At 36.6% G+C, this 17674-nt stretch overlaps 1 protein-coding gene across 2 annotated transcripts in view; it reads left to right on the top strand.

Annotated features, from left to right (window-relative positions):
- VRK1 (VRK serine/threonine kinase 1) overlaps positions 1-16970 on the top strand; it is a 36244-nt gene extending 19274 nt beyond the window's left edge. For both annotated transcript variants that reach the window (XM_037395642.1, XM_037395641.1), the window contains exons 11-13: positions 935-1113; positions 5385-5478; positions 16775-16970. In XM_037395642.1, the coding sequence (XP_037251539.1) occupies positions 935-1113; positions 5385-5478; positions 16775-16857 (356 nt within the window). In that variant the 3' untranslated portion in view covers positions 16858-16970. The remainder of the gene's footprint in view (positions 1-934; positions 1114-5384; positions 5479-16774) is intronic.
- The last annotated feature ends 704 nt before the right edge of the window (positions 16971-17674 follow it).

Here is a 17674-nt window from a genome sequence, read left to right as displayed (position 1 = left end):
AAAAACAGATCAATTCAGTTGCTGCAAAAGGTGAGGAGGTGTCAGACTGTCAGCAGCTTTTTTTTCTGAGAAGCCTGTCTTGGACATTGTACCCTGATCTGTTGCTTCTTTAAGTCCTCCTTGTTTACTTAAGTTTCTATCTATTTTTCTTCTTACTCTTATCAGCAACAATGAAGTGGCATGTGTTAGATCGTTGATTAAGAGAAGTTTAGACTCTTCCTTTTGGCTGCAGTTATATGAACTGCAGACACTATGTTGCTTCTGATTAAAAGACTGTATTAAGTATTTGCAAACGTAAGATGTATAAGTTGATTTTTCACAACTGAATTTCAGAGAATCGAAACATAAAATAGTGCAAACTTGAAGTATAGATCATTTCTATTTGGCATTGGTGATTTGCTGAGTAGGATTTTTTTTTTAAACCTGACTATTAGAAATACACTTTCTTGAGATCTTAAATATTTAGTTATTTCCAGCTACTCCTGGTGATCAGAAGAGTTTTCACTGTCAGATGTGATTTCTCTTTTTTCAGTGGTCAAATGTTTCTTTTTTTATTATATGTTTCAGTGTTGAACTGATAAAGTTCTGAGGTAACACTGAGTTTCCTTTTCAACATTTTAAAATATAGACATAAGAAATAACCATGTAAACAAGCATTCATTGGTGAAGATTGGCCTATTACATTTTTCACGACTGACTGTTTTCTTCATTGCAATGAACATGTAAAAAACAGTGATGCTGTCATCACTGGGTAATGAACCTTGGTATAATTTTTTTCTAAATCGTGTTGTAGTAAAGTCATAATTATGAGTTTATAAATAACCATTTCAAAAAATAGCATAAGTAGTGCATGCATAATTTCTGGCTCTTGTGGTAAAAATGAATGATTAAAATGTTTTCAAATAGAAATTAATTGGAGGTACTGTTTCTTTAGATGAAATAGCCAAATATATGGAAAAGGTGAAGCTACTGAGCTATGAAGAGAAGCCTGTTTATCAGCATTTCCGAGAAATACTTCTGCAAGGTCTTAAGGCCATTGGGCAAAAAGATGATGGAGTACTTGACTTGGGCTTGTCAGAGAATGGAGACTTGCAAACAAATCCCATGCAAAAGGTTTTTACTCTAAAAATTTATCAGCTGCTTTTAATGTATTTTTTTTGAGTTAAATAAGTAGGAATAAGTATTGGAAGTAGGTGTCATAAGTACATCCAGTAAGAAATAAGCAAATAGTGAAATGTTTAAGTCCTACTCTTATGCATTATTTCTCTAATTGAATGTCACTAATTGTTGTTAGTGTAATACAGAATGATGTTCGTAGGTGTACTTTCATAATAGGTAATAGCTAATACCTTGACTGAAGTATATAGAATGCGTATATATAGTTGTAATGACATTTGAACAGATGAACATGCAGCTAATTTACTTACTTTTGTTAAATTGGTAAAACTCTAGATGGGTCAAAATCCATGTAAGGTAAATTAAGTCTTGTTTTTGTTTCATATTAGTTTCCGTGACTAGTGAAAAGCTTAGTTTTAAGTAAACAATGTTATGCCAAATATCTGATTCTGGAGTTCACATACTCAATTCACTGTGATCTAATATGTGGTTTATGAGTCTTAATTATGGTGGTAGTCTAGGGGTATTTTATTCCTTGTATTTAAGAAGCCTTAAACTCTAGATTTGGACTCCTATTTGAATACAGTGTAAGATCTTTTTAAGCCTTAAGGAACATTTATGTTAGTTTTTTATAGTAACAATAAAACGTGGTCAAATAATGGAACAATACATATTATCCTGTACTTCAAACTGCATTTATTACTTGTTTATTTGCATTTGTTAATAACAGGTGGGCAGTTTATTGGTTCCTTTAGCATGAACCTAGGAACTGAGAATTATAATACAGGATAATAGTACCAGAATTCTGCCTGCTTACTGATATGATCAGCAGTGTGTTAAAGATGGAGAAAAAGCACAAAAGAAAAAAAGCTGTAGGATTTTAAAGTCTTCTGAGGATATATGTCCACCTTTTCTTACTTTTTGCCTAGTTAGTACTTTGATGAAGATTGTACAGCCATGGTCTCTATACTAATATTTTCTGTTGCACTGAGTGTAAAGATCTGTCCAAAAGGAGAGCTCATTAGCATGAATTCTTCTGTTCCCCCGTGGATCAACATGGCTTGAGACCTGTGCTTTGGGGGAAAAAAAAAATATTTGTTTTTAATGGTTGGCTGGTTTCTTTGCTGAATAAGTTGGCCTGCTGCAGAGCCAACATCTGTGACCTTTAATGTCCTTGTCCAGCAGAGATGGCTGGTGCACATTTCCAATGGAATAAAACTTCAAAAATCTTATTTATTTAGCCAATATCAGTCAAGACTATTCCCAAAGGGTAGGATAATAATTTTCCGTAGGTTCTTACTTACTAGCATCAATTAGGAGTTAGTTTTTTAGATTGGGTTTCTTTTATTTTACTTTTTTTCTTTCAGGAACCTTATGTATGGTCAGCTTGCTTAGTTGTCGCAAATATTTTTAAGCACTTAAAGAAAAGTGAGTGTTACTGGCCTGTTTGAATAAAAACAAAAATTTCAGTTGTCTACTTTGTAGTGCAGTGAACTTTATGCTAGCTACTTCATGCCAGCTACTGCTAGTGTCCAGACAGAATAAGATTGTTTGCTTGAAATCAGAGTTGACATAACCTGCTTGCTTTTGACCAAATACCAGACAGATGACTCTTCCTTCTACATTCTATTCCCTAGGCCTTGTAACACCTATGGTATAGTCTAGGGTAGAAGAATAGATTGTGTCTGTCCTCCTTCCAAGGGTGTATTTTGCACTTCAAGAATGAGTGGAAGGAGGCTCTTCAGCAGGATGTCTCCTTTCCCAGAATATGTGTTTGGGAACTCATGCTACTAGGTCTTTCTTCCAGAGGATGTCAGACCTTGAGAGGCTAGGAGAACAGGAAGACTATCAGTGCTAGTTGAGAATGGCTGGACACATAGATACACAGAGGAAGAAAGGAAGAACATAGAATGCCAATTAAAATTATATGTACTTTCAGCTGTGACAGGAAGCTCAACTTGATGACTGTTTTAAAGATAAATTCCAAACTGTTGGAAACTGCTTTCCATAAAGATAATTTACCATTGATCAGTAGCATCTTGCCTTTGAAAGCCTGTATTTTCTAGCACATGCTGAATTCCTTTTGGCATGCTTAATGTCCAATATGGAAAAGAAAAATGCAGTCTGGCATCCACCCTTGAGAAGACAGTGACCTCAAATATAGAGTATTTATGGCATTTTGGCTGTACTGATCTTTTAATCACAACAGGTCTTAAGACACCTACTTTTCAATTCCTTTGGGACAACCTACTGTAATACTTTCTTAAAAGTGTTATTTGGTGTTCTGAAGTTTGCTGTTTCGTATATAGGAGATAATATTTCTAGCTTCTGTGCAAATAAATTCTTAGAATGTAGGACTCTCTTGTGCTTCCAGCTCATATAGCTAACTGAGCTATGATGTGCATTATATGTTGCATATAAGCATGGTTGTTCTGGAATCTCAGTCAGTCTCCAGTATTGGTATCTGGCTAAAACTCACAGATGTCTGCTATATTAAAAGTTAACATTTTATTTTTTATATCATGAGTCAAGTTTCCCCACATGTATAAGTAAATGAAACACAGTCCACAGTTCTGCTGGAGGGTTTTTTTGTTGTTTTGTTTTCTGTGTAGTAAATGCATATTGGTTTCTCTGTGTGGTATTTTATGATAGTTTGAGCAAAACAAGAAGCTAACAGTACCATGTGTTGAAGAAAGTATCTGGAGCTCCTGACTAAATTATTTAGGGCAATGACCATATCTTTCTTTTATTTAGTGCTGAAGAATTGTTGGGAAATACTGGGAGTAAACTAAACTGGAAAAATACGAACCTTAGTGATTTGTGGTTCCTTCTATTGTTCAGTTTCAGATGCACAGATGTCGCTTTTGTCAGATGAATGCTGTGTGATTTCTGCTGCTATGTAATTCACCTGCATCAAGATTAAGAAACCACTTTTTATTAAATAAGCTTGGAAACAAGATAAATGTATTTTGCTTTTGTGTGGCGTATATTGGATATCTGCTTTTCTGATGAGCATTTAAAATGTTTTCTAGTACAATTGGGAGGAATGCATTATTTCTCATATAAAAGCAGTACAGCGGTGAAATAGTCCTCCTTAATTTTGGTCAGAATGAACAAAAGTGTCTGTGTTTATTCCTGCCTAATGCATCACAAATCTGCTGACATGCTAACCTTGGAGTCTTGGCTGGCGGTAATCAGGCCTGTGCACCGGCAGGAAAGATGTACCTAATGCACTCCATCAGTGCAGTTTGCATATGGAAGTTCTCACAGGGGAGCTGCCCTGTGCCAGCTGAGGGTTACCTGCCCACTGCAGTTATTGTATGTAATTATCGAACCAATCTGTTCAGCCCAGCAGGGTTTAGATGGTAATCATGAAGCAACACTTTGGAAAGGAAAGATGTAATGCACTCTCCCCTTCTCTCATGAGCTATGTGAAGTTGTAGCCACTTTTAAAGCTGTATTAGTAAAGCTCTAGTCTCATACAATTAAAAACAAAAAAAAAAAAGGGAGACTCTTCCAATGTCCATCAAAGTTATTGTCTGATACAGATATAGGTCAACTCATCCTTTGCAAAAATCACATGGCTTTAAAAAAATAACCTTTCCATAACCACCTTAAGAATACTTTGCAATAGTAAGATTAAGTGTAATACACAGATAATAACAGTTCTATCCATTTAGAGGTTTTAAGATAATGTACCTTGAATAGAGTTCAGATTTCCCAAGTACCTTTCTGTGGAACAGAACCAATAGTTGCTATTAGAGGAAAATAATAATGTACTGTCAGTGGGTGTTAGCTACTTCTAAGCTGTGCAAAGAAAGCCATGAGAAGCAAGGATCCAGATAAACTTGACTTTCATGAGGTGTAATTGCTTTTAAAAAAAGCAATTAACATCAACTTTGGGTAAAGTGTTTTTCTGTGTACTTTAAGATTTTGCAGATTGCTCCTTTCGTAACAGTTATTCAATGTAAATAACCCCCCCAGGTTTTAATCATAAAAACTTCTGTTTTCATACGTGAAAATTTCAGCCTCTAATGTGACCTACAGGTACGGGAACTCAACTTTTAAACTATCTGTTGCCTACTACTAGTATTCTTGCATTAATATATCTGCTGTATAGCTGGAGACATTTTATAATATATGAAGAAATAATGCTTATAATTGGGGAATATCTTGTGAGAATAAGATATTTTCTACTTTGTGTGGTCTTTTCTGGTCTTGAATTCAGTTCCTTTTTTTTTTTGTTTGTTTGTTTTTTTTTCTAAAAGAAAAAAAGAAAAGTAGCAGCTGCAGCCAGTGAGAGCACTGAAGCAGAAATGGAAGCTACAGGAAGTCCAGAAGAAAAGAAACCTACTTCTTCTAGTAAGTCAAAAGATTGTTCTCACAGTCACATGTACTGGTGTGGTAGGTTAACCCTGGCTAAGGGCCAGACTTCCACCCAGCCACTTACTCCCCTCCTCTGGAGGACAGCAGGAGAAAATGGGATGAGAAAACTCATTGGTAGATACAAAGGTGGGGAGATTGTTTACCATTTACTGTTGCAGGCAAAGGAGACTCAACTTGGGGAAAATTAAATTAAATTTATTGCCATTTAAATTAAATTCGGGTAGTGTCAAGGACACCTTTCCTTCTCCCAAGCTCAACTTAACTCTTCACTGTAGACTTATCTACTCTACTACCTGTGCGGTGCAGGGGACATGGAAGGGATGTTACGGTCAGTATATGGCATTTTCTCTGCTGCTCACTCCTCCACACATTTTTTTATCTCCGCTCCAGCGTGGACTCTCTTTTGGGCTGCAGTCCTTCAGGGAAAAAATATGTGGTCCAGTTCCTTCAGGAAATAGCAGTCTGCTCCAGTGTGGTCTCTCCCATGAGTTGCAGGGGATATCTGCTGCATCCTGGGTTCCTTCATGAGCTACAGGGAATATCTGCTCTGGTGCTGTGCAGCACCACCCCCTCCTCTGGCCCTGGTGTTCCCTCTGCTGTTTTTCACTTTCTTCTCCACACTGCCACCCTCTGCCTGCCTGCTCAGTGGTTTTTGCCCTTAAGTGTTCTCACAGAGGTGCCTCACAAGTTTGGCTCAGCTTTGGTCTACAGTGGGTTTGATTTGGAGCCAGGTGGGAAGGACTGTCAGGCACAGGGCAGCACCTGGCCTCTTCCCGCAGAGGGCACCCCTGTAGCCAACCCCAGCTTACTAAAACCCTGCCACATGGCCACATATACCCAATACAATCATTTACCTGCAGCAGTTCAAGTGCTTTCAATCTTGCATAATTTCTTTTTAGATTAATAAAATTGAAATATTTGAACTTTCTGTATCAGAAAGGTATACTTTCCAATTACATGCTGCCTAAATCTGGTAGAAATGCTAGGTGATAAAAAAATGGTGGTTGCAGCCAGCTCTTTTGCCATCATTCATTCCCTTCTCCATGCTCATTTTTGTCTTTCCATCTTGTCCAACTCACTGTCAGAATGTGCTGACTCCTCAGGACTTCTTCGTCACAGTGTGGTAAAGCCAGGGGCTCTAGCAGTAGCAGCTTCCAAAAGTGAGTGTATTTACAGTTGAGGAAAGGATCAGCTATAAAGATAGAAAATGCTGAAGCTACATTTCAGATAATTTGGTATAGTTTCAGTGTTGTCTGGAAAAAGTCATGGACAGATAAAGTAGGATTATTCTAAGTCCAGGATTGGAAATCTTCAGTAGATTTGTATAAGGTATGTGTATAGTGAGTGTCTAGTCAAACTTTTCTGGATCTAACCTTCTGACTCCTTTATGTAGATGTGAACTAAATTAAAGTAATTGCAAGCATGTTTTTCCTAAAGAATTTTTGATTCAGACTATTAAGTAAAAGACCAGGTGTTGTCCGTGATCAAGTAGTCTAAAAAAGTAATGCAGTAGCACTGGAGTCTATCCCAAAACAAATCCACTTGTTTAAAAAAGGTTTGATGAAGGAGTATGGCATTATACAGGAAAATGTAGCATTTCAAAGACGGTATTATTATTGGTAAGTTATGGATTTACCCTAAAATATTTACTCAAACTATAGTACAAAGTACAAGTAATTAAGCTAATGGTATTCCAGGAGGTGACACTGCTCTGGTCATTTTCAGCTCACATTATAGAATTCTGATCATTATAATCGGTGATATTTTTTTTTTTTTTAATTTGAATGCCTTTTGTATTGTTGACTTCCATTTATTATGAATTTTCTAGTCTACCAGTGGCTGAAAAAGTGTTAATTAGATTATGCTTTCTCTCCAGGAAAAACGAATTATTTGAGAAGATGTTGATGTTTGTTCATAGTTTTAGCATTTTTGATTTTATTTAAGACTATAACAAAATATTAGATATGGATGACTATATTTTGGTTGTGATTTGATACACATGAGCAGAATATACTTTCATTTTATATGATATATTAGGCTTCTCTTTTCCTGGAATGTTAGATTGAAATTCTCATGGATAGAGATGAAAAAGAACTTGAGGAATTGTAATCCAAGTGGTGATATCAGCTTTTTGTAAATGCTGTTTCTTTCAGACTAAGCAAAGGTATTTGGGAGGTTATATATGTAATTTTCACAATCCAGTGCTTAAAATGAGTGGGGGACATAAGCTTAAATTTAAAAACTCCTCTTGCCAATTCAATAGAATTACAGGTGAAATGGTTCTAACTTCACCTTTTTGTACTACCCATTTTAATGAATACCAAGTGAGGGGAGTATATCAAATGATTTCAGGTGAGAAGTGATATATGCACTTACTCATTTGGTTCTCTCCAGATTTGGAATTAAAAACTTTACCACTTACTACATGATTCATAAATCTGTGTTGAAGGGAAGTGCAACTGTTTCATAATCTTATGATTCTGATGCATTTGACAATTTGAAAATGGCTGATTATTATAGAAATATTTAAAACTGTTTCCAAATCTGACTAGTTTATGTTACCATGGACTTGTTTCTCTGTTATGTAATTAGTTCTGTGACTAAAAAAGTATCCTGAAATTTACTGTCCAGTGAAATGGATAACTTCTTGATACCTCTTAATTGTAGAACTTGAAGTTTAGTTATTTAGCTATTGGACTTATCAGCACTGGTGAGAAGAGCCAGCCATGCAGCCTCTTGCTGCTCAGCTGCTCAGTATTAACCGCATCTGACTATGCAGTTTGTCTAATCCAGTCAAAAGATTAATTGTCCCAAAAAGACCCTAATCAGCTGTGCAGCAGTTTGAGTACACCAGGGTGCTCAGTGGCTACAGGGACTCTGTCAGTAATGAAATCTGCCACTGCTGAGGCTGGGGAGCCCCCAGGCTTGGTGGAGGAGCAAGAAAGCATGGCACTGAGAAAAGAAAGGACAGGCATCTTGAAATTCTTGCTTTTTCCTTCTGCTCCCCCTGGTTGCTCTCAGCCTAAGGGTGGCTGCTTCAGGTGCGTTCCCTGAAGGCCATCTTCTTCAGTCCTGTTGGCCATCAGTGTTTCTGGAGCTGTCGAGCAAGAGTGTTAGACTCTAGACACAGAATTTTAGAAAGCTCTCAAGAAACAAGCTCTGTTGTACTTCCAAAATAAGATGCACAAAATTTTGTGGAATTCTGATACTGTTTTTTGTTTAAATTAGCATGTTATTAGTTTCCTCTTTTTCCCCCCCTGTGATAACTGGAACCCGTATTCTTTCCTGAAAGGTTGAATTTTAAGAGGTATCTTTTTAAGGTAATATGGATGATGTTGAAGTATTATATTAGTCACTGTTTGTCCACCAGGAAAAATGCTATCAGAAGAAATTATTCTTATTTAAATTAAGTTTTTTTTCATGCTGTCACAGCTCTATTTTCTGTATCAGCTGCCTTCATGTATAATAGTAAAAATAATACAGGCCTATAAGTGATGATACTATTAAAGCAGAATACCAAATTTTGATATACGCTGTACATACCCAGCCACACTTCTGCAGGGTTGTACTGCATAATAGTAATAAGATTCATATGCTTATTTTTAATCTGTTTGTATGGAATAGGAAGCTAGTATAGCGAGCTTTGGAGAAAATGGCATAAATGCTGGAAGAGTTTAATGGGAATTTGTAAATAATCCTAGGTTCAAAGCCTAGTCTTTTTTTTTTCAGTCTTGGGGTCGATGGAGATTGGGTTATAGAAATACAGGATTTTTTTTAGAATAGGATTTTTTTAACACCAGCCTTTTTTATTTTCTGTTGTGATTTTTTTTAAAACAATTTTGCAGTATAGAGAAATACTAAAGTAATCATGACAATGAAAGTACCGTATTTCTTTAAAGGACTTTTTTTTAATAGTCATTGCTTCTCAGGGTAGGAATTGTGCATGTCTGCATTGCTGAATAGCATCCAGCATGGTAAGGCCTTAACTGGGGTTTATTTATACTCTTGCAGAATAAATAAAAACTATGTAAAAAGCTCCAATGTAAAAATGGTTATACTGATGGATTGGTTAGGCGGCTTTCCAAAATGGAGGTTTATTAGTATTACTCAATTAATAGGCACTTAGCTTTGTTTATTTACATTGCATGGCTTCTTTATTCAAGCAAGATTTATTCCTTAATGTTGGATTAAATCTGCACTTAGGCTCATTTTTATATTTAAAGAATTATTGGCCTTATCATCAAGCTTTAGGAGAAGGCAAATCATACGGGTTTTTTGAGCTTGTTTATGGCGCCACTTGTTACTTGTCTTTCTACTCCACACCAATGTTCCCATTATAGGTAGGTATTTTTTTTACCTCTTAATTTTATACCCTAATACAGACATTTCCAACAAAACCTGTAGCTGTACAGTAGTTCTAGTTGTCTGTTATTCATCTTTTCCTTCTTTTGAAGGAGTTGATACTATTATCAGTAACACACTCCAGGAGTAAGTGGATAGTAGTTTTACAACAGCGTATCTGTTTCTCTGACTAGTCACCTAAAGATCTGTCCCTTTCTGTGCCATTCTTAGCCTTCCCTCCCCTGCCTCAGGAATGTTGCAGGTTAAATGTTCTAGTATGAGAGTTACCTGATCTGGTTTTAGAAGTTAAAATTAAAAGCATGTGCTGCTATGTTGTGTCTAGAAATTAACAGCAAGATTAAGGTTTTAAAGCAGAGAAATACTGTGCTTAGTTCTCAGAAATATCGGCAAACTTGCTTCTGTATTTTTCATTAAGTATATTTAAACATGATATGATCTGTCTTTTTATGGCCTGTCCCAAAATTGTTTGAGGATCTTCAAAAGCTATTTAAAGTAGAAGAGGGGTGGTAGAAGGTGCTTTTAAAGTATAAAGATCCTGAAGTATTGTGGGTAGGAAGGTTAAAGTAAATTAGGTACAAAACAAATGGATCTTTGTGGTTCTTCCTGCATACTGGTTTTCCATGACAATTTGCAAGTGACACATTCACTGAAAAGCACCTTGAACATGTGCCACTTATAATAAAGAGGCAACATTAATGTCCAAGATGTGAAGTATGAGTGTTCCTGTTTACTCCTGTCTCTGCTTAGAACAGTTTTCTACTTAGTCTTGCTTTGTATTTTAAGTTTCTTTCTATACAATGTCTTCAGAATGCTTCTAGCATTTAAACACATTTAAAATGTAAATACATTTAAGTTCCTTGTTACACTTCACAGGATTGTCTTGTGTTTGCTGCTAATAAAAAAGTGTTAAAACAAAAGAAACAAAACAAAAAACCTTCTGAGGAAAATTTTTCATGGATTAAGGTTTTGTATAATGACTTTACATGTAGAACTAAATCATTTAAGCATAAAAGTGATGTCTGCTTTTTTGTTGTTTTTATGTAACCTGCAGATGTATTGCAGTATGCTGAACAAGTGTTGCAATTCAAACTCGGATATAAAATTTGCAAGTGAAATTTTTCTACAGTAAAGAAAGAAAAATTGTACTGCAGTGACTCAGATTTTTACAGGGTACTAACCTTTTTCAAGATTGCAAGTAATATATTTGAATTAAACTTTTGTTCCTCCTTCAGATTGCTTTGTGGAGGTGAAGAGGGATATTTTAAACACATGCTGTGTGTGACTGCTGATTTATATGTGTACGGACAATTGTGTTTTGGAATGTCTTCAGTAAAGCAATTTTTACAAATGGAAGTAAGTCAGTTTTATCTGGACCAATTCTATCTTAAAATTCTTAAAACAGCACTCATAGATTTGATGTTATCTTTAGGAAATACATAGGCCTAAAGTCATCAAACAATATGTTCTTGTGTCCTGATGTTTTTCCATACGATAATACTGAAACATGTCAGCTTCATTTGTTGCAGGAAACAGAGGGCTTGAAGGAACAGTGCACCGAAAGCCAAATCCCATCCCATAACTCTTCAAACTTACTTTCCCCTCTCTCATCCCCACCCCGCAATCATATTTCCTGGAGTTCCCATCCATATTTGCATTCTTCTGGTCTCTCTGTTCTTTTTTCTGAATCATACTTCTGGTTTTTTTGTAGAGGAAGAGAACTGCTGAGAGAATGCCAAATAAGCAAAACTACTGTTTGTTGCCCTTGCAGTTCCTTCAACAGCCTTCAAAGTACTGAAGATTTCTTGGTTAAGAAGTGTTATACTACAAGGTTTATCAGCTGTGCAGTGTTCCCTGGCCAAGTTGGGAAAGGGTTTGTCAGAGGACTACATACTCTTCCTAATTTTATCTTAAAAGAAAAGTAGCTCTTCCTTGGTACCGTATTTGAACTGCCCAAACTGATTTGGGAATGGTAGACTAGTGTGATGCTTAACTCTCCTCAAATGCTGCACAGCCTGGCTTCTGTTCCCATTTGAGGCTTGCAGCTGGACGCTGAGTGTAGTCTTTCAGCTTCCAACGCTACTCATTTCCTTACTCCTTCCATACGTAAATAGCAATTGTATGGGTTCTATTCTCTTGTTTTCCCTTTTCAGTTTGATGATTGTAGAACCCTTTTAAGGGGCTGTTGAAGGAAAAGAGTCTCTTATGGAGCCATCCAGCAACATGACTTGGTTATTTGGTACCATCAGAGGCAGCTGAAATATGACTGAAACACATTTTGCAAGTAAAAAGTGACGCTGTGGTCGGTGGAGGAATTTTGAAGAACAGTGTCCTAAATTTGTCTCCTCTGGAGGTTACAAGTCCACAATTAGTTACTTAGACTATGAACAAAACATATTCTTGGATTAATTTATCTGATCTAGTGACATATGTAAGATCATATCTAGTTGACTAGGGAGAGTTGTGTTAGGTCATAGCGATCCTCTCATTCCTACTTCATCGCTTCTCAGCTTGACTGTGGCAGTTCAGTGTATGTGGCATGAAGTTACCAGCATTAAAGAAACGTCGGTTCTGTCATAGGTGTCCTGCTGTAGCACACTGGGTATCTATACAGAAAAGATGATTTATCTCCATCTATGTGGAGTCTAGAGAACATCTCTTCCAGAAACCACTTGAGAATTCTTCAGCACCTGGTCCAACACGCCCAGTCTGTTGACCTTAATTCTTAAATCGATAAACATACAGCAGAGTGTCTGCGTGAGATTATACGCATGTGTAAACACACATTAGGTTATTTTTTTTAAAGAAAGGAAACCTGGTGGTGTGTGGTCAATGTACTTGGATGCATATGCTTCTTTCGAGGGTGAAAGGTATTAGGTGTGTTTTTTAATGATGATTACTACAAGCCTCGTTCAAGAGCTTGTATTAACTAGAATTCCTGGAACTCTTCAGCCATTTTACAGAGACCGGCATGTACTCAGTCTCTGTCAGGTGTAAATTCAGCATATGCAAGTGACGCAGCTGCTAACCTCCGGCACGCCTGCAATAGAGGTTTTTCACTTACTGATGTTTGCCTAGAGTCTAAAAATCTGTATGACTGAAAATGTATGTTTTCAAATATGCTAGCCTATGATGTAACCTAGAAGTCACCATTATCACCTAAATCATACCTGATTTCATCTGCTCATTAGCTGCGTTTTCTTGCTCAGAATCTCTCACTGTCTTCATTTCCATCAAAACAGGCAGTTGAGTGGGAAACTCGGGACTCCAGTGTCTGCTTATTTTTACCAAAGGAACTTCTGTCATTTCATAAAAACTCTCATTTTTTGATTCAAGTACAGTTTTATTTCTCTTACTTATAACACTTATGTGTGTTTCTAAAACAGTGTATGTAGATTTGGAGAACAGGAGGAGAAGGGACGACAAGAGGTCACCTGCTCTATACACCAGCCTAAGGACAGGCTTATCTCTCTACACGGGTGCCAGTATTTTCTGTTAAAACCTCTATGATTAAGGTTTTAAAACAGCCCCGGTCAACACCACTTGCAATACTTTACTGTCCTTACTACTAAAAAGGATTCCATAAGGCTGAGTATCTTCTTCTGATATCTTCAGTACCTAATACAAATTTCCCTTAAGCTTATTCGTTGTCCTATCCACTGTGGACATGAAAATTGCTCTCATTTTATGCAGCAACCTTTTGCACATGTGGTACACATTTGCACATCACATCTCTCTCTAATTTTTTCCTTTCTTCAGATAAACTCGTTAAATTCAATTTATTTATTTTTTCCTAAAGCTAGAAACCATGATCACCACTCCTGGTATTTCCCCTACCTCCATTTTGCTCAGAACTTTCTTGAAGGATAGAGCCCAAAACTATACACAGTACTGCTGGGCTTCTTTTCTAAAGTTGCTTTATGATATTGGTTTCACAGATATCACAGTCAACTCGTCTAATAATTCCTCTAGAGCCTGTGAGACTCTATGCCTCTGCTGAACTTTGTTCCAGTCTCAAAGCAAGCTGTGCAGTGACACCATCTGGTTTGGGTTTGCCTATATAGTTCTTCCCGCATTTAAATTGCTGTTTCAACCTAATTCAGTTTAAGCTGCTTTATAAAAACTCTCTCCTTCCCTTGTAATAGCTTTGTGTCCTCATTCGGTGCTGCCCACACAGGACTTCTCCTGTTTTCAGGAATAGAGTTGGCATTTCTCCCACACGAAAAGTTTGTGGGGAGGGGGCAGTATATGTTATCAAACTAATTAATTTTGAAAACACAGACAAGCTTTTTGGTACAAAAGACCTTTAGTTCTGAAATAGCTGAAAAGTTTGAAGATAAACCTGGGTTCAGAGCAGTCATTCTGACTTGAACATAATTAATTAGTTTAAGAGAGTCTTTCTGCTGCTTAAGTTTGAAATTATGAATAGAAGAACCATGACAAGGATTTTTTCCCTTTTTTGTTATGATTCACTTGGAGATTCTCCATGATCATGGTTTGTTTAGAAAAGCCTTGAAAACAATTCATTAATGCAATAAACATAAAGGACAAATCAGAGACAGGGCATCTGTCTTCTCCTTTTTGATGTTCCAGCATAGGCACTAGAAATGGGTAAGCTCTTGCTGAATGAGGAATGGGTGAGCTGCAGCTGCTTGTATTGTCTGTGACAACCATGAAATACTACATTCTTGAAATACAAATGTGAAAATCTGGTAACTCATTTCTTTTTTTCTCTATAAACCGACACCTTCCTACTGAAGTTCATCATTTTCATATTGACCATCTTTGTGATAGTAGAACCATGAACTTGACCTGTCTTTGCCGTGTTTGATCACACAGTCTTATGATTGGATGAGAAGAAAAATCACGGTTACCTCAGTCATAACCAGTGAGGATTAATGAAAGGGGAAAAGATCAGGTTATTGTATTTTCTTGAAGAGAAAACTTGGGTCGTTCTCTGCTTTCTGTTGCAATACAAAGATTCCAGGAAAAAAAAAATCTCGGGAGGGGTGGAGAGAGGAAAACTTTGAGCTCATGCAGTTGGTAGGACAGCTTGACCTACATACCACTGAATACTCCATTGGAAAACTCAGGAGAACCGTCTATTGCTAGAATTCACAGTTATAGTAGCTGAAATACTTTTGTATTTTGTGACTCTGAAAATTATAAAATAATTCTTGAACATAAACCAGAATTTAGCTGAGAGAAGGAAAGATTTACACAGTTAACTTACTACTTCCGTTTATGATACCTGCTTGTGTATCTTTTAGCTGCGTAAGGGTACCAGAATGGTACAATGATTTTTACATAGCAGCTGGGGGGGAGGCAGCGGTGTGTTTTGCCAGAACATATTTTTCATTGGTAAAGCTGCTCTGCTCAATGAGAGACTATCACCAGAGCTGTCCGTTGTGTTGGTTTTTTTAAAGTGATTTATTAATCAAAGATGTATTGTCTGGCAATTTTTTTATAGTTATGTGTTGGCTGCAGCAAGTGCTTTTGGACAAAAAAGGAACAAGAATATTTTTTCATTCTCCATTTTATTTTCAAGACTAGAATTCTTCAAAGCAAATTTTGGTATTTTTAATTTCAAATCAACATTTTCAGAGCAAATTAAGTTGTGTAAAATTAAGCAAACAGGAAAGCAAAACTGTTTGCAGTAGTTTGCTGCTTTTCTTGGTGTGGTTTTGGCTTTGGGTAGCCTCAAAACTGTTTGGGTTTGCTTTGTATTGTTCTCTACCTCTTACTTTCCCCCAGACATACTCATTGAGCTTGAACAATCGGTGACTCCTACTGCTCAAAGGCTGTTGTCTTACGCAAGCAGCTTCTTTCTTACAGACTTCCATGAAACTCAATTTTATCTTTTTTTCTTTGTCAGTAATCCAGATTAAAAGGTTAACAGGAACTGTAGAGTTACATATAGTTTTACAAGCAAGAACTTAAATAGTTAGGCATACTGACTTCAAGGGTGACATCAGGATAAAAAAAATGTAAACCAAATAATACTGTGGCTAAGAGATGAAAAACATATTACTGTTACTGCATTTGTGAAAATGGTAGCAATTTTTATGGTAAGTAATATTTTTTTCTCAAAGTGACTACAGTTGAATGTGATTTACAGAAATGAGCTGCGGTGTTTTGTTGGGGTTTTTTTCCCTTTTCCCTGTTAGTGGGCAGGAAAGAATCAAAGTTTTTTATTGCTGCACTTGAGTATGGTCTTTTTGAACAACCTGCCTGCCAAGTTTGTTAGGAATCTTACTTAGATGGCACTGTTTGCTACACTTGCTAATACAATATTGCCAAATAATAGCTTGAAATGTGTAGGTGAAGTTGCACTGATAGCTGAGCTGATTTAACAGCTCAACAGTGCCAAACAAAAATCTTCCTTTTTTCTACCTGTGTGCCTTCCACCTCCCTTGTATAAGCTTCATTCAGAATGCTCTAAGATGCTGCAGCTCACTAAACTATTAGACCAAAGAAAAGTTCTTTGCCAGATTGTGGAGCTGGATCAGCTTAGCAGAAGGGCTAAAGAGCACCAAAAATGGCTTAATGCTGGGAGGTATCATGGAACTGAAAGTTGGTGCGTGGGGACGAAGGAGGAGTTTAGGTTTTGAAGAGGATCTGATTCTTCATCCTTTAGTGGACCTGAGCTATTAAGTTGGCTCCAAGGTATGTAATGCTACCGTTTGAGAAGCTGAATTGTACAACATGTTTTTCAGGAAAAAATGTTGTGCCCAGAAGTTGTGGTAAATTCTTCTGAGTCCCTGTCATGTGTCCGCCTGCCCCCCCGTCAAAACTAAATGCATGATCTGAGTCGATCTGTCCTCTTTAAGACTATACGTATTTTCTTCTGATCTGTTTCTGTTATTTTTTTAGAAAGTCTTGTCTTTTTTTGTTGTTGTTGTTTGAATTGCTGATGCAGTAGCTACCAGAAGGCGGAAGATGACCTCACCAAAAGCCAAGAAAGGCACAGCATCCAGAAGGGGAGTCCAGAAGTAAATTATAGATGGAACAACAAATTAAGTTGCTCTTTGGCTTACCTCTGGGTTGTCTTTTTTTTTTCAGTTACTGTAGCACTGGAATCTATTTCTTTCCTTTTAAAGTGATGAATCCTGAAATGTTGTTTGTACCTGTTTTGAAGAATACATGTTTTATTAAAATAGATGTTTATTAAATAGCTGTTTTATTAAAATATTTGCATGATTTATGAATACTTCAATACGAATGCAGTTTTGCCAACTTTGAAGTGAGGATGTGTTTTCTTTATATACACAAATTCATGTCTTAAAGGCAAACTAAAGTGCTTTTTTCTGCTTTATAATGTAGAAATAAAGCTTTATTTACTTTTGTTGTGGGTACTTTATAAAGAACAGTGGTGGTGCATCTGATTTCTTCTAATTTTGAGTAAGTCCTATTGAGGGCCACTTAGATGTACACCAAGAGGAAGTCTGAAATGGTAGAGACACCTTTTAAATATTTTTCAAGTGTTTGAATTAAAAAAAGAGAATGTAAGACAAAAGTCACGTCCTTGCATTCCAGTTTGTTACAAAATATGTTTAAACAATTATTTGGAGAACAGGTAGTGAATGTTAGTTATTTTTTTCATAGTATTTGTGTTTGTGTCACTTTTCTAATTACTCAGATTTTCTCTGGAAAGGAGGAGACCAGCATTTCAGACATAGGGCCCAGGGCAAAGAAAAGAACAAACCAAAACCCAAGGTCCATTCTCAACTGCCCCCTTGGGTTTTCTTTTTATGTTAGTGAAAAGTTGTAATTATTAATTTTGTAAAGTGTCTAGTTCCAGTGGAAGCTTGAC

This window comes from Falco rusticolus, chromosome 7 (assembly GCF_015220075.1).
Source record: "Falco rusticolus isolate bFalRus1 chromosome 7, bFalRus1.pri, whole genome shotgun sequence".
Lineage (NCBI taxonomy): Eukaryota > Metazoa > Chordata > Aves > Falconiformes > Falconidae > Falco > Falco rusticolus.
This window is presented reverse-complemented; position numbering and strand designations above follow the sequence as displayed.